The 21,926-nt window shown below is 45.7% G+C and overlaps 2 protein-coding genes across 6 annotated transcripts in view; one reads left to right on the top strand and one right to left on the bottom strand.

The window, feature by feature from the left end:
• Positions 1 to 1,844: 1,844 nt before the first annotated feature.
• NKX6-2 (NK6 homeobox 2) lies at positions 1,845 to 4,106 on the top strand. The gene is made up of 3 exons (XM_068198394.1): positions 1,845 to 2,396; positions 2,676 to 2,848; positions 3,489 to 4,106. Exons 1-3 carry the CDS (start codon positions 1,982 to 1,984, stop codon positions 3,735 to 3,737), a joined length of 837 nt encoding a protein of 278 aa, XP_068054495.1. The 5' UTR covers positions 1,845 to 1,981; the 3' UTR covers positions 3,738 to 4,106.
• Positions 4,107 to 6,256: 2,150 nt separating this feature from the next.
• INPP5A (inositol polyphosphate-5-phosphatase A) overlaps positions 6,257 to 21,926 on the bottom strand; it is a 192,474-nt gene continuing 176,804 nt past the window's right edge. For 2 of the 5 annotated variants that reach the window (XM_068198389.1, XM_068198391.1), the window contains exons 13-15: positions 13,472 to 13,583; positions 9,226 to 9,294; positions 6,257 to 7,836 (exon numbers count right to left, since the gene is read on the bottom strand). In XM_068198389.1, coding sequence (XP_068054490.1) covers positions 7,621 to 7,836; positions 9,226 to 9,294; positions 13,472 to 13,583 — 397 coding nt within the window. In that variant the 3' untranslated portion in view covers positions 6,257 to 7,620. Of the gene's footprint in view, positions 7,837 to 7,934; positions 8,023 to 9,225; positions 9,295 to 13,471; positions 13,584 to 21,926 lie in introns of all 5 variants that reach the window. The other 3 variants (XM_068198393.1, XM_068198392.1, XM_068198390.1) reach the window with 3 other exon arrangements.

Here is a 21,926-nt window from a genome sequence, read left to right as displayed (position 1 = left end):
CGCCGGAGGCGGAGGGAGCAGGTGGCATTGCCAGCCCCTTCCCAACGCACGCAGGCGTCGCGGAAACGAGCCTGCACAGAGCTGATGAGACTCTCCTCACAAAGCCCGTGACTGTTCCCTCCGCTGCTGATGTTTGCAATAGGCAGAGGGAAAACAACGAAGTCGTTTATTAAACCTTCTTTAGCGCAGCGTCATTTTTAATCTCACGTTTGTACACTAAGCTTTTTACAAGGATACACAAAACGAGACGCACGGACTGTTACATCCCGTAACTCCAGCGATTGAAAACAAAGACCGTGGACGAGCCCAAATAATTACTTCCCAAAGCTGACCTACATTGACATTACGGTCTTGTTACAGGTTAAACGAAACCCTGTTCACCTGCAAACGATTCTGACGACAGACATGACCACATCCAAAGGACAACGCTTTTAGTAATTGTTCTGATATGATCGAGTCGATTCGTGTTTACTTTATGAACACTCTCAAAATAATTAGTTCCCCGCTTGTTGTGCTTAATTTTTCCTTGGATAACAATGTATCAAATTCGTAGGAGGAAGCAGTTGCAAGGCGGAAAACATGCTATAAGCCCAGTTTCCGGAATTATTTTCTGTATAAGCCTCAAATCGGAATTATTCTTTTCTTGACAGTGAATTATGCTTTCGATTAGGAATATCTCTGGTCATTTTATTTATTCGAACGAGCTTGGTTCCGCAGTGATGCAACAGCAGTTTTTCTCCCTTTAAAGACCAGGGGCTATACCTCTACGTCGGGTCGGGAGGGAGGGAGGAAGGAAGGCCTTTGCGACGCCAGTGGGTATCAGAATAGACAACAAAGTTGAGCTAAACAGTTATTCACAGGGCGTAGATAATTTTTTACAACAGCTTTAAAAACGTTGGGCTCTAACGCGAGGGAACGGCCGCTGAGTACCTGAAGAAGGAGACGATTACCCAGCAGAACAGCGATCGGGACGGGCATTACCGCTCAGTGCCCCGGGGCAGCGCGGCCGCCGGGGCCCCGCGGTCATTGCCCGGCTGTTCCATGAGGCGCCGGCGGGAGGGGCCCGACGTGGCGAGTGGGGGGGGCGCCGCCGCCTCCGGGTGTAGCCGCTGGCGGCCGGCGGGGGCAGAGCGGTCGGCGGGGCGGGGCGGGCCGGCTGACCCGGCGGTGGGGCCGGGCGGGCGGACTCAGCGGTGGGGCAGGGCTGACGGACCCGGCGGTGGGGCCGGGCGGGCGGACCCGGCGGTGGGGCCGGGCGGGCGGACTCAGCGGTGGGGCAGGGCTGACGGACCCGGCAATGGGGCCGGGCGGGCGGACCCGGCGGTGGGGCCGGGCGGGCGGACCCGGCGGTGGGGCAGGGCGGGCGGACCCGGCGGTGGGGCCGGGGGTCCCGTCGGGCGCGGCGCGGCCACGTGCAGCCCCGCGCGCTCCCACGGCTCGGCCCGGCCGTGACGTATCGGGGTGGAGGCGCGCGCCGCCCGCCGATTGGGCGGTGTTGGCGGCGCGGGGCGGCGGCCGCCCAATGGGCGCGGAGCGCGCAGGTGCCCGCGCGGTTATCTGCGCGCGGGGCGCGGCGCGGAGCGTCCCCGCGGCCGCCGGACACGCGGCCGGGGCGACGCGCGGAGCTGCAGGTTCCGCATCCCCTTCCCGCCGGATCGCGCGTGGAGCGCGCTGCCCGTAGCCCGCCAGGACGCGCCGCCGGTGGGGGCACTTTCTCCCGGGACTCCCAGTCTTGTTTCGCCGCGCTGCCCCGGCTCGGCTTTCGCCGCTCTTCAGCCTGGACTTCGGAGCTGCCCGCCGCGGGAGCGGGCGGGCAAGCGCCGGGATTTTCCTGTTCCCAGCAAACTTCGGCATTTGCTGTCGCTGAGATCCCGCGAGGGGCGAGGAGCCCGTCCCGCCCGCGGCCGCGGTCCCGGCCAGGGTCCCCAGCGGAGCGGCCGCGGCGCGGTTGGAAAGGACCCACACTCGCTGATGCCCGCAGATGTTAGCGGTGGGACAGATGGATGCTAATCGCCAGAGCGCATTCGTCCTTAGCAGTGCGCCGCTCGCCGCGCTACACAACATGGCCGAGATGAAGACCTCCCTGTTCCCCTACGCCCTGCAGAACCCCTCCGGTTTCAAGGCACCGGCCCTGAGCGGACTCAACACGCAGCTCCCCTTGGGGACACCGCACGGAATAAGCGACATCCTGGGGCGGCCCGTGGGCAGTGCCAGCAACCTTCTGGGCGGGCTGCCCCGCATCAACGGGCTGGCAGCCTCAGCCGGGATGTACTTCAGCCCCGCTGCCGTCTCCCGCTACCCGAAGCCTCTGGCGGAACTGCCGGGACGGCCGCCCATTTTCTGGCCGGGAGTGGTGCAAGGCTCTCCCTGGAGAGATCCTCGGCTCGCCTGTCCCGGTAAGTGCGGCCGGTTCTTGCAGGGCGCGGGAAGCAGGCGGCCTGGGATCCAGAGCCAGGGCGGCCCCAAGCCGGAGGACGAGCGCGGTGGACGGGGCGGGTGGCAGGAAGGCCCGGTGCGGGTCACTCAGTCCTCACGGCCCCCGGTCTGTCCCGGACCGAGCCCTGCTTTAGAGCCGGTGGACACCCGAAGCGGCTCCGCAGGGCCTGGCGGGGCCCGGCTGCGGGCCGGGGGCAGTGCAGAGTTCATCCCTGACGCAGCTCTTTCTCCGCTTCCAGCTCAGACGGGGATGGTTTTGGACAAGGACGGTAAGAAGAAACACTCTCGACCGACTTTCTCTGGGCAGCAGATATTCGCTTTAGAGAAAACCTTCGAACAGACGAAATACTTGGCAGGACCGGAGCGTGCCCGGCTCGCCTACTCCCTGGGGATGACTGAGAGCCAGGTGAAGGTAGGTCCGTCCCGCGGGCTCCCGCCTCTCCCGCTCCCTGCCGCGGCCGCTTTCTGCCATGTCGATAGCTACAAGCAAGGATTTTTTTTTTTTTTTTGATTATCAGTTAGAATTTAAGTTACATTTCAATATTGGATAGATTTTAGGCTAATTTATAGGTATTTTGTGCTTAGAGCTCTCTGTGCTGCAAATGATTTAAAATAAATAGACATTAATATAAACCCCCATCGCAACAACGACAAAAAGCCCCCCGCAGGTAATTTTTTTAAAGGGTCACTTTTCCACGAGGATCACATCCACTGGCACAACTTTACTTTGTGTAACCCTGCAAATATTTTAGCAAAGCCTGCAGGTGCATCTGAATGTTGGGCTGCACTATAAACTAAAAGTACTTATTTTTCCTGGCTATTGTATTCTGTTTTCAACAAACGACTGTTCCGGGAAGCTGCTGATTTAAGCATCCTGCAGCCCCGCAGAGCCAGGCAGGTATCCCCAGTGGGACGCCCCCTTCCCCGGAGCCGTCTGGGTCTCTGCTCCGAGTGCCCGCATCCCCGCGTTGCGGATGGGATGGGGTCGGCGGGGGTGGACGCGGCAGCAGGGCCGAGGCCGTGGCTGAGCTGTGCCCGGTGCCGGTGCCCAGGTTTGGTTCCAGAACAGACGGACCAAGTGGCGGAAGAGACATGCAGCAGAGATGGCCTCGGCAAAGAAGAAGCATGACTCGGAGACGGAGAAGCTGAAGGAGAGCTCAGACAATGAGGACGATGACGAATACAACAAGCCCCTGGACCCCAACTCAGACGATGAAAAAATCACGAGGCTATTGAAAAAGCACAAATCCACGAACCTGTCCCTTGTCAGCCCCTGCAGCACCAGCTCGGATACGCTGTGAGGGCGCGGGGCCGACGGCCGCACCGGGCAGCGCGGCAGGGGTGAGTGTAACTGGGTGTTTGAAGTGGTGTGTTGTACAGCCTAAGATGTATGTGAAATGTATATATTTTTTACAGAATAAGTTATGAATTTATTTTCTTTCTCATCGATGTAAATTTCAGAGAAATTTTTTCAACTTTTTGGGTTTTGTGTCCCTGTAAGGTTTCCCACTCTTTCCTTTAGCCTTCCTGTTAATTTCCTGCTCCTAACAATCAGGTTTTGTTACATTTTCTATGGGTCCCAAGTCCGAGCTCAGCCACTTTGTATATAGCAATTTCAGATTTTGTGATGTATATTTCTAGTGTAAAAACGGCAGTTTTCTTTCACTCTGTCCCCTCAGCATTTTGGCAGTTTCCTTTCTCCTGCCTCTGGATTTTATGCTTAATAATACCAAAAAACCAAACCGATGCCCAAAAAAAGCACGAGAGGAAAATGGACACTTGATTTTACATTAGAATGTCTCCACATGTGTTGGAAAGACTTTGTATAAATCAATAAATTATTTAACAACCTCCTTTAGTGAGTTTCTTCCCGCATTTCTGTGCCAGGGGCCGGGGACACCAGAGCTTCTGCAGGGTACTCGATGCTGCTCCGCAAGGGAAAAGGAGCCGCTGTGTCCGGTGCCGGGCGGGCTGAGCCAGGAGAGCTCCGGCCCCGTGGCACGGCCGGGGGCCGCGGTCACTGCCGCGTGCGGGCCCGCGCTGTGCGACTGCCCATCAGCCCCGGAGGGGAGAGAGACCCGAGGCTGAACGTGCACCCCGAGCTGCCCATGCAGCATTTCGTCGGCTTCGGGCGGGTGATAGGGGCCGGGACACAGCCCATTGCGCTGCCTGCGTACTGGCCGCTGCAAAAACCCGGGCACGAAGTTGTTGAGATCCGTGGCGGCTCCACCACCCTCCGGTGCTTTCCCGCCGGGCTTCCGGGCCGTTCTTCGGCCCCACATCTGCGGCCGCACCCGTGCCCGAACCGGGCTCCGCGTGGTTCCGCGGCCGCCAAAGCGCTCCCAGCCGCCCGAGACTTCACATTTCCCCCTCGGCACACGCGAGTCCGCGTGGCTCTGTGAGCCGCCCGCATTGTTAAGATGCTTTTTTTGCTGCTTTTATTATTTTTTTTAAGGAACGAGAGCATCTCTTTTCCCTGTGTCTCAGCTACGGCTTCGCAGCCCGAGCAAAGGTGGGGAGTGGCTGCACCGCAGGCGCTCCTGCTGCCCTGCCCAGCAGCCAGCGTCCGGTGCGGGACCCAGCACCGCCGGCCCCCCGTTCTGCAGCCACCTTCCGCAGCGCTGGGCCGAGCAGGCACGTCCTGGCTCCCCGCACCGCGGAGGGCCGCGCCCGGATCTTCCCTGCTCGCCCTCCCTCTCGGTGCCGAGGCCCGCACGGCACCGTCACCCACCGCGGCACGACACGGGCCCGCGTCGGCACCGTTCTGCTGCGGAAAGGGGCCCGGACCTCTCCCCGTGGAGCCCCCTTGGGTCCCGGTGTCCCCGCTCACTGTGACTGACTCCCCTTCGCTCCTGCCGGGGCAGCTCCGCGTCCCGGGGAGGGCGGGGGGTTCCCGCAGGTCCCTACTCACTGAACGGGGCCGCGCCCAGTTATGCCGCGGTTACAGAGGGAGTAAATCGAGTTTACGGTCTAGTCTTCGCCCGGCTGTGAGCACGCTGAGACCGGATCGGTGTTCGGGCTCCTGAAGGGAAGTGGCTGGATAAAAGCACCTGCGCTCGAGATTAGTCATTCCCACCTGCCTCTTCCCAAAGTTCTTAAAGGAAATGAGCTCTGAGGGGGCGTCAGGGAGAAGGGGGCTCCGAGGCACCGCAGGACTGACAGCCCGGAGACACGGCCCCGGGCAGAGGGGGAGCTGAGAGGACCCGTCCCCATCCTGGGCCAGAGCCCGCCGCTCCTGGCCTGTCCGGGGCTGCGGCGGGGTGTCCGCTGGCATCAGCCCGGCTTGGCTCACCCCGCGCCCCCGGATTCACCTCCGGGGCTGTTAAAATGCGTAAGTTGCCTTTCATGAATTTCTGAGGGTTCAATTCGTAGCATTCTCAGTAGCTCACCCCGGCAGGTCACCGGTGCACCCTGCAACCCCGGGGAGGTTCGGGCCCCGGATGACCTGCACTTGGAGGCTACAGCGAGTTCACCCTGGTCCCTGCTGGAAAAGGCTGGAGAGGTTCCTTCTGAAGCTTGGGATAATCACGTAAGAGTTTATGGGTGGCACATTTACTGACCTGCTGAGGACTAGCATCTTGTGAACAGCTCGTAAAGCTGCATCACCTTCCTCTCCTCAGTGCTCCCATACCAGCTCCTCAGTGCCTCTTACTCGGATTGTATTGTGTTTTGATTAACACCAGAACTGCATCCTATCTTAGAGGTTTTCATGTGAAAAATACCCTTGTTGCTTGGCAAATTCAAAGGTATCTCAATAAGAAATGTGACAATTTAAGAACTTCCCTGTAATCACCAAATTAAAGGGGCAGACACAGCCATGTTCACCATGATTAGTTTTATTGCTTGAGAACCAGAGTACTCATTTCTAAAGGCCTTCAGAGTTATCATGAGTTGAGTTCGCTTAAATAGAATTACTGTGTGGTTATAATGCAACATGGCACAGTAACAATACAGAGCTGCAGACACCCTTTGGGCAACAATAATTGCTATAAACTGGGCTGTACTGTTGAGAAAACTCTGCAAGCGGACATCAAATAATTTCCAATGGTAGTGATTTATACCAAAATCAAGCATCAATCTAATGCCATCACGTGGTCCATGAACTCTGTAGTGTTCTAAATTAAATCAATAAAACATACATTTGTGTTTCATCAACAGACTCCCTAATCACCTTTTAATGTTGTATTTAGTGGTGGGAGGAAAATGTCTGTAACAAGGCTATATTGTAGGCTGCACTGAGCTACTAACCAGGAAAATTTACAGTTGGGTTGATGGTTGGTTTTTTTTTTAAATACTGTATAAATACAGTCTGTGTCCAATACAGTTGCTACTTGAAGCAGACTATGATTTTCTTCTCCCGTGTTGTTATTGTTTCAATATAGAATATGGCACCATGAAACAGTAACAAAAGACAGACAAAAACAGTTTATAAAATTCTGGAAAGTTACACCCAAACCTAGCTAAGAACTTCACATTCAATCCTTAATATTACATAGAAAGAAGAGATTATAGGAGTAACAAAGTGAAACTGCTAATATATGTGCTATATAGTATGCAATATATCTGTATCCAGGATGGCACTGCTATATATTATTTATTATATAAATGTTGGTTGTTGATGGACACTTAACTAAACCTGCTAAGACTCCAATACTTACTGCTGATATGGCACTCTCAAGCATTCATATTGGAAAGTATATTTAGCATAAGTTTTGGTCAGGTTTATAAATTATTTATATATCTGTGTATATATACACATACATACATATATATGCACACATATATATGTATGTATAGAAAGCAGCTGCTGTGTGATTCAAAAACCATGTAACATGGCAGTATAGTAAATAAAATGAGAATTTTTTTTTTAAATGAAAACAAAAATGCTAAAACTAAAACACAAACCATAAGCCTTGGTCAAAAAAGAAAAACCATTTAAAACCACCAATATCTCTATCTATACAATCCAATGTACAAAATCCCAAAGTGGTAAAGATATATAATGGGTATGATACCTTTAAAACTTTATAATATGCTGAAATAGCTTTTCCACACTGACAAACACTTATTAAAAGTTGAAAGTTGTGAAATCTAGAATACATAACATCTCTGCTGTCTATTTAGAGTTTTGGCAACAGAACTGTGACATATATATAAAAAATAATTCCACATTTCTACTTGATGTCACATGAACATACAAGACAGTGAGGTATGTGAGGCGTCTCTTGAACAGAGTCCAGATGCTGAAGCATAGTGTACGATCAGCAGTCTAAAAATGTGGCACTCAGGACTGGATTTATCAATACAGCTGTTAGGATTACAGATTTCAGTGTGCTGCCTTCCCTCCTGGCTACAGTGTGGTTTCACGGAAAATCTTCTCACTTCGTAGGCATCTTTTTCCTGTTGCAGAATTGGCATTTTTTTAAAAAGAAAGATAAACACAGGGGAAATGATGTAGAAAATGTAATAGAAACGTAAAGAAAAAAGATGATATTTACCACCACATCACTGCACGACACAACACTTGTGCACATTTGCAATAGGTTTACCTGCCCCAGCAGCTATTCGAAAGGACAGGAACACAGGCTGCAGCAAGTTAGGGAAAAATAGAAGTTACATGTTTGAAACATACGTGTTTTTTTTTTTTTTTTTATTTTTTCTTTTTTTTTCTTATTCTTTTTCCTTTCAGTCAGTAGCAAATACAACAAAAAATTCTCTATGACTGGAAACAACATGTTGCAACAAGTTTTTGAATTAATCTAATTACAAATTGCATAAGGGAACAACATCATCTCCTCACAGATTTCTGCTCCCACTGAAACCTAAGGGAAAATATTCCACAGATTTCTGTGGGAAGAGGTTCAGGTACCATACACATCTCCCTTTTGTAACAGTGCCACACCACCTTGGTGATGAAGGAAACAAAAACTGCTGTTTCTGAACTGGCTGACCCAGAGCTTTTTATTTACTGGATAAGTTAGTAAGTTGCTCTGTTTTAAAACCTTGGATGATTCTACACCAAATGCCCTAAGTGCATTTTTCCTAAGTAAATAATTCTCTGACCATGGAATTAAATAGGGGTATGCATTTGTGAGTTCAGATTTGCATGTACACATGCATCCACACATACAATTACCCACTATCCTTCTCTGCATTATCATTCAAGAGCCTCGGTGCTGTTTTTAGATAGGCTTTCAGAGGTTACCTCCTACTCCTCAATTGGCTTTTTTCAAAGAAAGGAAATACTTTTTTGTATGTCTTATTGTATTTGTAACTTAGGTTTCCATCTGGTATCTTCAGCAAAGAAGACCATAGAATTCAGGTATTTTATTAATTTAAACAACTGGTATTTATTTATTTATAATTCTTTATCCTTTCTCTGTATTATTTTTATCACTTGTTGTTTGAACATGGAACTGCCAATATGTTCTTTTACTAATAAGCACCTATGCATCAACCTAGTTGAAGCGATGCTTTGAAAGCATAGTTGATAACCCAATGAAATCACTTGTGTTCTGCTAGAAGAGTTTTAAGTGCACAGATGGCTGCTCCCCTTTGCTTGCATCGTACCCTGCTTTCATTCTATCACCTGTCCTGTTCTTTGATTTCATACAAGCAGCCATTCTGATAGACAGACTGGCTGCAGCTGAATTCGACTTTGAAACATTTTCAAGGTATTACTTAAAAATAGGGCAGAGATATAGCTGAATTACAATTAGTAGAACCTAGTGCATACATTCTCCTTCCTAATAAAAAAAGATAAAAGACTAAAATGTTTAATTTAATTACCTTGTGATCCCCCATGCAGACATTTGGCCCAATGTGGTCATATATTACTATCTTCTCATCATTTTCTGACTAGTTAAAAAAAAAAAAAAAAAAAAACAGAAAACAACAAAACACTAGTCAGTCCAAGAATTCTCCGGATTACACACACAGAAGGAATATTGGAAATATTGTGCTAATAGGTAAAACCAGTTTCTGAATGAGGTGATATTAACACATGTTCACTTGGCTTCTCCAGAGAAAGGATGTGTAAAATGAACTATTATGCCCAGTACTGCTTGCAGTAATTTGTGCAGTTTGCCTGCATAAAAAACCCCTGAGATCTCTGTGCCTCCTCCCTGCTGATGGGACCTTGGGAAATATTCGTGGCTAATGCTGCACTAAGTGAAATGAGTGACTCGTTGTAGTTGCATTCCAGCCTTCTGCTGCAAAATGTACCAAGCACATTTGGCCAGTCTTTTTTTTAAGAACAACACAATTTTTATTGAATTAGTTGAGATATTAATAAGTGCAATCCATGTTGCCTTATAACAGCATTTGATTTCATCATATAGGGGATTTTAAATGTTCAGAGAAATTAATGATTATTTTCAGGTTATGAGTATAATCTTTAACCATTTCTCTGAGATAAATTTCTTCATCTGAAAAAAAGCATTTAGTGATTTTAAGAAAAGCAGCAAATGACAGATGACATTCCTCTGGTCTCCATTATGAATTGCCTTCATTTTGTTCCATGTTGAACTTTACCCTTATACACTGACTTCTTTAGCATTTTTATCTTAATGAATAATAAAATGTACTCATCTTTCTGCCGTTTGCAATAAACGTGATTTGGAGAAGCTATTTTGATTCTCTAGTGCAGTACTTCAGGAATAAATACAAATACATTGCCATACAAAATGATTTCTTATTGTGCTAAACAATTTCTATAAGCTAATTAAATCTGTAATCTGCACACTCTCCAGTCTCTAATGCAATTGTAGATTGCTTTAAACTAGTTGGTGATACTAATTTATTTTGTAGGAAACAGCCAAGACTTTCTCATCTGTAATCAGTCAAGTTTGACTGGGCAATAACTTTATATAAACAGTAGCATTTAGGACTATAAAGTTAAAACTGAATTATCTTTAATGCAGTAAGGAAGCTTAAGGTCAGATTTACTTTACAGCACGGTTGTCTGCCAAAAATATAAAAACATAACCTTCTGCATTGTATGCATGAGCACTTTCCAATATTTCAAGATCATAATGCCACCAGCATCGGAAGTGGGGATACATTCATCAAAAGCGACTTGATAATTTACAAAGGCAGCATAAAATTGTGGATTTTCAACTGCATAATCTTTAGACAGATAAACAAATTACAGCAGTGCACAAGCAGAAACAATATACACTTGGCTGAGCATTCATTACTTCATGCGATCAGGCATCAGCGCAGCTCCTGAGCAGTGGGCAACCTTTGGTGGTTTAGGGCTCAGGAAGCATAAAATAACATGATGGTGAGGTAACCGACCATGGCATGATAGATGATGTTGCATGAAAGCTGTTTACAGCCCCATGTCAGTACAATCTGTAATGCCTACTGTGTAGCTGAACACACTGTACAGTGGCAATTTGTGCACCCTATCCTTTCCTTACCTAGGATTTAAATGCAGATTTACTACAGTTTTTGTTTGAAATAAAATACAGAATTGCCTAGGCAGAAAAATAAACACTTTATTTGCCTATAAGAAAAAATTAATACAGCAAAATAATTACCTGACTAAAATATTCAATAGATAGTTACAACTGAAAAAAATTCTTTAAAAGTTCATATACATTTTTATTTTAAGGATTTGTTACAGTGTAATCAGTTAATTCAAACTTGCTTTTACTTTCTTCAGAGTTCCTTTTAAAGCTTTAAAATATATGTCTCTGCAGTGGAGTAAATTGTCAGTCAAGGCCAACACTGCTTCTTGTGTAAAACCACAGAAACCTGTAGGGTCATTTTGCCCTTTCCTCTGTCAGTTTGGCATTCTTTTCTAATGACTGTTTTCATTAGGTTCTATGGGCCAGAATGCCGGTTTGGCTTTGGGCTGGATAAGCTAACTCCTGTGTTGGTATAGACTCACTGAGTTAAAGCCCAGTCTGGCCTCAGCAGCACCTGTCACTTTGCATACGAGCTTCTGGAGATGTCCCAAACTGCCTGACCCCAATTTGCAAATGCAAAGCTCCAGAGACAGAGTTATGTGCACTTTTAAAGGTGAGCTTTGAAGGATCCAGCTGATGGGGTTTCTGTTACATGGAGACTGGAAATTGTAACTGACCTCACAGTTACAAACTTCTTTAGTGCTCTAACTTTGTTTTCCCTTGTTTAATCTTCTCCCATTATATCCAAGTTATAGCCCTCTAGATAATCAGAAAGAATTCCTTTCCCTCTGTACTGTTTACACTCTTCAAGCTTTTGTGTACACATCTATTTCCTTATTCATAGCTTTAAAAAAAAATCTTCCCTCATTGGCCAGTCTTTTCATGGTTTTAATCCTTTGTTCTTTAGGAATTTCATGGTCACCAAGCACTGTCATTAACATTTTGGGTAAAGTCTCACTTTTTGACATGATATTTTTGTATAAGAAAAAAAATTAACACTGATTTCGACATTACTATTTGACTATAAAGCCTGTATTATCCTTAGACTTCACATTTTTTTTTACTGAATACTGCATTGTCTAAAATTTTGGGTGAAATTTTATGATGTCATGCAGACACTTTTTACACATTAGAATGTGTGAGGAAGTGCATTGACTTGAAATTCGAGTAGCTGTGGAAAACACGTTTCTAGCCTTTCAGTGAGTTATATACTGCAAAGCAAACAGTCTAATCACGAAATAAATAACCCCAATGAGAGAGAAAAAGAAGGTTATAAACTTCAGGAGAGCAAGTTTCAAGGGTGTAATTAATTTAAACCGGAAAAAAAAAAAAGCCAAGAAGCTATAGAACATTGATTTACTTAGAAGATTATTTTCTGTAATTCACTCCCACTAAACTGCATTAATTATACAGGAGCACAAAGACAGACACATGACTTTTGGCAATTTCGGGTTCAGGAAGTCTGTTAGAGTCATACAGTCTGGCCAGCCAAGACAACCTCACTGCAGCACATCCATTTATACAGCCGCCCATGGCCACCACCAGCTGGCCAGCTCAGAACAGGGAGAAGTGGGAGAGATCTCCTATCACCTCCCCATTCCCTGATCTGCTCTTGGCCCTCCAGAGCAGCCAGCCACCAGCCTGAGCAGGACGGGGTCTAGGTGCCAGCAGCACGCACACAGGGACAGAGGCTCTGGGAACTGGCACAGGTAACCAGCTGACCTGGGCCAGTGCTCCCAGGAAAAGAAGGAGGGCAGAGTGGAACAAGAAGGAGAGAGCAAATGACAGAAAAGAAAAATGGAAGGCTCCTGAACCATATTTAGATCATTTAACCTTGGATAGAACATCACCAGCTAACCCTAACCCTCTCTATAAACACTAAATCCCAAGAGGAACTGTATGTTCTAAAAATGTTGCACAAGCTTATTGCTAAAGCTCTAATGGAATGTCTAAATTTAGGCACCTAGTTGGTGTACCAAAGTTAGGAGCCTACCTGCTGGAGACTATCCTCATTCAGGGGACAGGGATAGATTTGGCCAACGTAGGATCTGACATATTCCTGGGAGTACCTTAGGAAATCTACCACTCCAGTAACTCAGGTGCCTCCAGTTGTTGCTGTACAGGCTTTTCTCTCAATTGTGTGACTCCTCAGCCACTAGCCACTTGTACCTGCTCCTGCCTGCATCCCTGCTGAATCCGTGGTAGGGGCAGAGTTGCTGCTTATGTCTCTGTAGGGTGGACTGGGCTGGGGTACTAATGGGGATTTTTTATAGGGGCTTTTTTATTTTCTGTTACTCTGTTTAAAGAAAGCAGTCAGTCTCCCAGTGCTGTGCATCCCTGCACAGAAGAGGCACAGGGCAGAAGACAGTCAGTCATCACTGGCAGCTCAGATACCAAAAGAAGTGCTTGTGAAAGCTCATCTTTTAGTCACTGTCAGCAGGTTTATGGGGACAGATCCCCCTTCATAGGTGCAAAGCACTGGAGGCACACCCCTCCATTTACTACCATGGTGTGCTGTCTCCAGCTTGGCAAACTCAAGGGCAGAGTCTTCCAGCCATACCTGCCTTTGGTGCAGATAAATGCAGTGTGGAGGCACTGGGAGGCTGCAGGTCTGTACTTACTTTCAGAATGAGCTCCTTGGCTGAATGGGACATCAGGATTCTGTCGCACCAGGCTGGACATCTCGTGTTCATGTACTGCCTTCCCTGGCTAGAGTCCTCGCTGTAGGGATAACTGCAAACAAATCCCATCCACAACCATCAGTGACTTTTGGCAAAGCAGACTGAAACCTCTGGCTCAAAGGGCCATACTACTTACAAAATGTCACTGTTAAAAAGCAGCTCTTCCAGACACTTTATTTCCATCCTCCCTCTTTCATTTTCATGTGCTCTTTTTCTACGTCTCTTCTCAGATCTACAACGCTACTGTTCGGTTAAGAAGTTAAGACACACACAGTTTCAAAACTCTCACCTCCTACCTTGTGCTTTTGCATGTGAGAGTGTTTAAAGACAGCAAACTGTTTATCTGTGTGGAAGTACAAAAATCAGTTCAACAACAACTTGAAATTAGACAAGAGACTACAGAAAATGTACATGCAGAAGTTGAAAAATGAAACCTTGGGCGGGGGGAGAGTTCATCTTACGCAATTTCGTCACAGGTTTCTCTCAAGGGGAGTTATCCATGAATAATTTAACAGAAAACAGAGTTCAGAGTGCTGGGACCACCACAGTTGTACACAAACCTCTCCTGTATGGATTCTTTAAGGGTGACAGAAAGGAAGGCAGGACAAGACAGTAGGCTTTGCAGGAGATTTCTTCAGAACCAAGGAATCAGGAATGTGGATTAAAGAAAATTATGCTGAGTACATAAGATCCCATACCTATGAAATTGTTTTAAGGAAAAGTATATTATTTTGTAAAGACATCTCAAATAGAAGCAGATTAAATGGTAGTTACACTCTGCGGCCGTCATAAACATGCTATGACATCTCCAGTGCATTCTAACTTAGCTTTAAAGGGCAACAGAAAGTGTTTATTTTAATCTACAGAATATAACTAGAGGTAACACACCTGTGTGAACCCATGGGCTGAGATCATCTCAAGCACCTGAAGGGCAACGTCTGGCTCAACCTCAATAAGCTGAGGCCAGAATTTTTCATGTCTCATCCAAATCCTCTTATCAGTTTACTAAGACAGAACTTTGCATTTGATGATGGCTCATCACACCGTAAGGCCTGCTGTTTTCTTAGACCATTTCCAAAATGTCATGTGGGAGTAGCTAAGAAGGGGTTTTGGAGAAATCCAGAGGGTTTGTGATAGGCTCAACTTCCTGAACACTGGGCCTGAATTAACTGAAGTCTGCCCTTGATAAAACTCTTAAAACCCCCAAACATCTACATATGCATGTGTGAGTGTATTTGAAATGACATTTGTATTTTATTGTTCCTCACTGAATTAATAAAGGAAATACTAAGGTTTTTCTGATATATGTCTTAAAATAAAATTTCTGGTATTGTAAAAAAAGGGTTTGCATGCTCCAAGAGAAACTTATTTACCATCCTGCTTGGTGTGATACTCTGAAACTGAGACATACAGCTCTCTACCAAATGGGTTTACAAGCTACACTGCCATTAAAAAGATTAGCCATGGCAAACATCCAAGAAAAGTGTACTGAATGTATTGGAACAAACCAGTGATCTCAGTACGTTTTCCACCTCATCAAACCTAACAAGACTCATTTTCAAAACATATTATGAGAATTCAATTTGCTGCTTCACTGACATACAAAAGTACAGCTTATTTCTGAGTGTCTGTGAAATATTTTGATGATGTAATACAATATTGGTAGTAGAAGCTCTTTGTCTGCAACTTAAGGGTTGACTTTTTCTCATAACCTCTTAGTTTACTTATTCCAGAACCCCACATAACTGAAGCTACTTTTTATGACATAAAGGTATAAGAATCAATCTCATTTCATATAATCCTTCCTTTTATAGCATTAACTGTATGGCTTTTGAAATATGATGTTCCCTACCTGGAATGATCTGTTACTGCTATGTGTTAGAGCATTAAATCCTACAGCCTATATTCTATTAAATGGTATTTACCAATTTGCTTTATTTATCTTAATGCTTTCACAGGGTGAAAACTTCTGCCTATTTTTCAAGGTCCTTAGCACTGATCACCCAGTCAAAAGTTACTGTAAGTTTACAAGTACCTTTGACAAATCAGATTTCTAATGGCTGGGACAGAGATGAAAATAAATGCTGCAAAATTGTCCAGACAAAATGGCCTGTAGGTAATAATTTAATATAATAAAGCAAGGCAAACTCTTGTATTTATAAGAAAGAATCCTTTGAAGGAAGCAAGAAGCATGGAGTGCTATATCTCACTGCACTCCAATGAACAAAACTCTCTCCCTTCATCCCCTCTGGCATGTGGAAGTCCTAATCTCAGTGAAATGCTGACACTAACATAATAAAAAATCCTAACAAGATGCATGCCCCAAAACTGGGAGAACTATTAGCTCTCCTCCTTCATGCTCTAGAGGGGTCACAAAAACTTTGGAATAAGCAAAATTCTTTTGTAGATGGGCTCACATAGTGGCCATAGCTGAATATGACTCAAAATTCCCATGAGGGATTCTTTTTTTTTTTTTTTTTTTTTGTGACTTTCTGGGTTGTAGGGTTGTAGGTTGTTTAATTTAATATATACCACTGATCTTAAATAGATTTTAGAAAATAGATGTTCTGTTAGAGGTTTCTGGAATATAACTGTCACTGAAGAAGATTTTGTGAAACACGCTGCTGAATGTATACTATTCCAGAACAGAACGTTTCAAAGTTAGTATACCATACGCCTCAGAAGTTGTCTCCATCATCCAGTTCCATAGCTAAGTGAACAGTGGCATGAAAATAGTGTGACTGCTTCCAGAATCATCTGCATGTGAACTCTGAAGCATTTGCTTGTTTGGTGTGTTTTTAAGGGTCCTGTCCCCAAGGATTCTCTGGTGTCTTACATAATGTTACTTCCTTTGGCTGTCTTCTCCCCAGCTGATCAGATTTAAATCCAGTCAAGAGTAGCAATGGAAGGAGGAGCTGACAGATGCACAGGTGTTTTAGGAAGGATGACAGCTCTGATGCAGCCAAAACAGAAGGATGTTGCAGAATCAAAGACTTAGGGAAAACACCCAAAGCCTCAGAAGTGGCTGCTGAGGTAGCACTTGTTTCAGACTCAGCCCCTGGGCGCCCCACGCTCGGGGCCGAAAACACAAAGCTGTCCCACCTGCCTGCCCCACACAGCCACTGCCTGAGAGCACCGACCCATGGCACAACTCAGGAAACAGGAAAATACCATCCCATGGTGGGAATGACTCAGGAAACTGGAAAATACCATACCATGGTGGCACTCAGGAAACTGAAAAATACCATCCCATGGTGGCACTCAGGAAACTGGAAAATACCATCCCATGGTGGGATCCAGGAAACTGGAAAATACGATCCATGGTGGGACCCGGGAAACTGGAAAATACCATCCATGGTGGGACCCAGGAAACTGGAAAATCCTTCCACTTGCTGCAGCAGGGACCCAAGACACGAGTGTGACGATACATGCTTCTACTTGATCCTTCACTTTTCGTTCTTTCTAAGCTGGCTTCATGATTTCCCTTCTCTTTTCCTTCCTCCCAACCCCACTTCTTGACTGCTTCTTTGCCTTTAGGCATAAATAGACTCTTAAAAATTACTGTAAATTTAAGCTTGCGTGAAAGCAAAAAGCAGAACTATTCTTGTAACACCCATCTTCCAAAAGACATTAGGAATAAGCCTGTCTATGATCAAAGGCAATAAGTTAGATTTGTTTTGCTGATCTCCAGCCTCCTTTAACACATTCACTCCACCAAGTAAGGAACTCCCAGTTCTTAATTCAAAACTTACTTAGTAATTCTAGTCAACAGATTTTCTGATTTGTGAATTGTAGAAATAATTGCAGATTTGATAAAAACAACTACAGGTCTGATAAAAAGAAAGTCAAGGACTCAATACCAAATAATCAAAAGTTTGAAATTCCAGTACCAATCTCCTGGTGGGGAAGTATTGTGCCATTCTTCTGTGCTTCCATCATTAGTCTTGACTACCAGGACAATGACTGTGGCAGAGAAAAAGGGAAAACCAGCTTTCCCTATCCCAATAACTAGACAGGAAGGAATGTATTATTTTTTTCCTTTAATTAGCATTCTGCCTCAATCACAATCTACCTTGTGTAATACACAGAAACAGCGATCTTGAGAATGAATAGGGAGTGCTCATGTAAAAATGATCACATAACGGATAGAGGCCTCTAGGTACCACTGAAACATAAATGATAAATAGATACAGGTGCTAGAGGTAAGGTAAGGATGCACACACTTCCATAGTATTCTGTACAGTTACACACTTTTTATACACTCTATGTCACCCTGATTTCTTAGGATTTTCTAAAGCCTTCTGAGTTTACATTCTTGTAGAGAACTTTCTCACGCAACTTTCTGTAAACAACCTATTGTTTTGCATTCTTTCATAGAGGCGGAGAAATTTGACGTGCTGGTAGTTTGTCCAGTGTCGTTGGAGAGGTGGCACGTTCACCCTCCAATCCACTGGCACCTTTTGAGAACTATAAATGATTGGAGTCAGAGGAAATAAATTAGTCTCTTCATTGTGACCAGAGCTGTGGTGCGTCGTTTTTCCTTGTGTCCTCTAGTGACAACACTATATTACATCTATTTAAAAATACAATAAGGAAATGGGGAATTCCCTGTGGAACAAATTTTATGACCTATTTAAAACAGTGGAAAAGTCTTAGGAATTTAAGACCTTAGCCACTCATGTTAGCAGGGTAATTAATAGCAAAAAGAGACTGTTATTCTTTGTATATTTCAGCCAGAATTATACAAAATACATTTTGACTGTGCATGTTCCTGGACGATGCACAGACAGGCAGTTCTGGAGCATCCATGTGAAAAGCTTGCACAATTTATTTCCAGTTGCCTAGGACTTACTCTTTCTGAAGATGCAGCTTCTAGCATCCTATTTCACAAACTTCTGTTTCAGTTGTACTTATTTAATCAGGATTACTGTCAGGTAGTTTTTCTGAATAAAACTTCCAGCAACATCATTAATATAATGTTCAATACTGTTGAAATTTAACCAAACACTTTGATGAATTGCTAACTTACTCTGTTAATAAGGAGCAGGCCATCCAATGAACTACTGTTGTCACAGTCAATAAGGATGAGAACTACTTGGCAATTGTTTGGGGAAAATAAACCATTAAGTGGGTCAGTAATATCAGAGCACTACTACTGTTGACAGGTATTGTCAGAGATGATTAGACACCTTTACAAAAATGCTCACTGCAGGGTGAGAAGTCATCTGACATCATAAACCATCCTGTCAGCAGTGCCTTAACTCAAAACACAAGCCAACAATGCTGTGTATATAAATGTCTCCTTAACTGGCATTTCCAGTTAGGAAAAATGCTCCGAATTAACTCTTCTCGTGTGCAAGCATGGATAAAATCTGTTAGTGAGATGGGTGAAATGTACTTTCCAACAGGAGACAATTCATTCCCTCTGGAGGGCTGTTACCTGCAGCAGCCACAGGCAGTGTCCTCCAGCGCGTGCCGCACCTGCGTGGGACGTGCTGGGACACCTCATGCTGGGGACACCCTGTGCTGTGCTGGGACACCCAGTGCCGGGACACCCAGTGCCGGGACACCCAGTGCTGGGACACCTTGTGCTGTGCTGGGACAACTCGTGCTGGGGACATCCAGGGCTGGGGACACCCTGTGCTGGGGACAGCCTGTGCTGGGACCACCCTGTGCTGGGACACCTCGTGCTGTGCTGGGACACCCCGGGCTGTGCTAGGACACCTAGTGCTGGGACACCCAGTGCTGGGACACCCAGTGCTGGGACACCCAGTGCTGGGACACCTTGTGCTGTGCTGGGACAACTCGTGCTGGGGACACCCAGTGCTGGGGACAGCCTGTGCTGGGACCACCCTGTGCTGGGACACCCAGTGCTGGGACACCTTGTGCTGTGCTGGGACACCCAGGGCTGTGCTAGGACACCTAGTGCTGGGACACCCAGTGCTGGGACACCCAGTGCTGGGACACCTTGTGCTGTGCTGGGACACCTCGTGCTGGGGACATCCAGTGCTGGGGACACCCTGTGCTGGGGACAGCCTGTGCTGGGACCACCCAGTGCTGGGACACCTTGTGCTGTGCTGGGACACCCAGGGCTGTGCTAGGACACCTAGTGCTGGGACACCCAGTGCTGGGACACCTTGTGCTGTGCTGGGACACCTCGTGCTGGGGACATCCAGTGCTGGGGACAGCCTGTGCTGGGACTACCCTGTGCTGGGACATTCAGTGCTGCTCTTGGACTCTGCCTTTTACAGACCATACTGCCAGTGCTGCTCTGGGAACTGTGGCACCACTCACTAGGCAACAGTGGGGAAAATTCAGCTATTTGATCTTTTTTGGTCCAGTAAAGGTCATTCTGAACAACTGTGCAGCCTACTTCTAGGTTCAAATGCAGATCATTTAGCAAACTTTATCACGTTTCAGGGAGTGGAAATGCCTCCTGTTCAAAAACTCCTTGTGCTCGCTCATATGTCAATTGTCCCCACATTTTATATCTCCAATTTTTTTTATAATACAAAGTATTTGAGATGGGATGGAACTATAAAGCATCAATGAAAACTGAGCTCTTTATGGGAAGAGCTGAGACAATTTTGATTTGGTTTATTTTATTTTTGAAGTGAGGTATGAGTCCTCACATTTACTAAACCTTTTCTCATTTACAGGTCTTTCTATTTACATATGACATTGACAGAGAACTTCAAAAGGGGAAAACCTCGAACCACTCTTCATCAGAAAATTATTTACTATTTTCATATTTTCTGAGAACATATTGGATCAGTTTACCATCAGTTCTGATGTGCTCTCAGATTGTCTAAGATACTTTTACCTGAAAAAAGGATGGTGAACGTGGGCTGCCAATACAACCTTTGGGTGGTCTGAAAGTTTTAAGGCTAAAGATATAAATAAAAATATTTTGATATTTTTAATTTACAGTCAGCATTAGTGTGAGCTGGTAATTAGGTGTGATTTCAACAAAATGCCGTTCAACCAATCAAAGGGTGACATCTAATTTTTGTCAGCTACCAGCGTGTTAGTTTCTTCCTCAAAATTGAATTAACATTTTTTATTTCCCTGAACCTGAAAGGGAGAGTTGGATTCCCTAGATCTCTTCCTAACAAATGACCCCATGTAATTTATCTTCATATGCACATCTTAGGCAGCAGATCTAAGCTAAGCAGTAGGACACATTGGTGTTTGATTTAGATTATCTGCTTCATAGGTACCAAAACACTAAGAAGCCTTGGTGATGCTCTGCAAGCCAACTGCCCACAATACGTGTCTCACTTCAGCCAAATCAGGAGGGCAAACAGAGCCCTGCAAACACAGTAGTTATAGAGCAATGTGTTAAACAGCTGCTACTTGCACAGGCTACACTAACACCATGGTGATAGTACCAACAATTGGAGTCAAAGGTGACAATGGGATAGGGGGTCACCCAGGCAAACCAGCAGCAAAGGGCAGGATGAGTAAACAGGGCTTGAGCCCTGAGTCTGGGCACAACACAAAACAGGAGGGTTAATGACATGGTATTTTTATCAGAACCTTTTTTATATATTTATGCTGGGCACAGTGCTTTTTGGCTTAACACTTCTTTGGAAAATACTGGTCTGTAATATGCTTCAGAGTGAGCATTCCTGCATCACCAGTGTTGCAGGACCTTTTTCAGTTTAAAAAATAAATAAACCCAGAGCCTATTTCTTTTTCCAGAAAGAATAATGCAACCCTGCACTTTCTGTGAAGAACATTCACCCAGAATGGTGTCCATAGTGCTGCTGAAAACCACCCTGTGGCCAAACCCCAGTGCCAGGAGGACGTGCTGGCACTCGCTCCGGTGCCAGAGGCTGGCACAGGGCTGATGGCAAGGGGCACACTGTGCTCTGCTCTGACCCCAGAGCTGTGGCGAGGCCCAGCTGGCAAAAATGGATTATTTGGCAATACTAGAATGGGTTATTTGGCAATACCAGTGCCTCAGCAAGTGAACACTGAGTGATGCACTCTACTGCTTTAATAACAGTAATGCTGTACCCCATGCAATGTGTGCAATACTGCTACTAGTATCAGTGGATAAATGGAATTATGAATAATGTTGGCCTGTTGGGAAGGACCCAGTGCTGACTTGTTGCACCAGAACAGCCTGATGTTACTATCTATGACTGTGATTGAGCTCGATGTCTTTTCTGGGAATATGCCTACTTGTACTTCTCAGAACTACCTTACTTTGGGGCTAAATTTTACAAAATCTCATATTGGAAAAAAAATAACTCGGAATCTGAGGGAAGAAATGGGTCAGGATTCAGGCTCCAAACTACTGGGCTTTTCAGCAGTACCTTCAGAGGGGACAGCCTGGCTGGCAGCAAGGACCATAAGCTCTTTAGAATATGCTTTATTTTCTGCTTGC

This window comes from Anomalospiza imberbis, chromosome 8 (genome assembly GCF_031753505.1).
Source record: "Anomalospiza imberbis isolate Cuckoo-Finch-1a 21T00152 chromosome 8, ASM3175350v1, whole genome shotgun sequence".
NCBI lineage: Eukaryota > Metazoa > Chordata > Aves > Passeriformes > Viduidae > Anomalospiza > Anomalospiza imberbis.
This window is presented reverse-complemented; position numbering and strand designations above follow the sequence as displayed.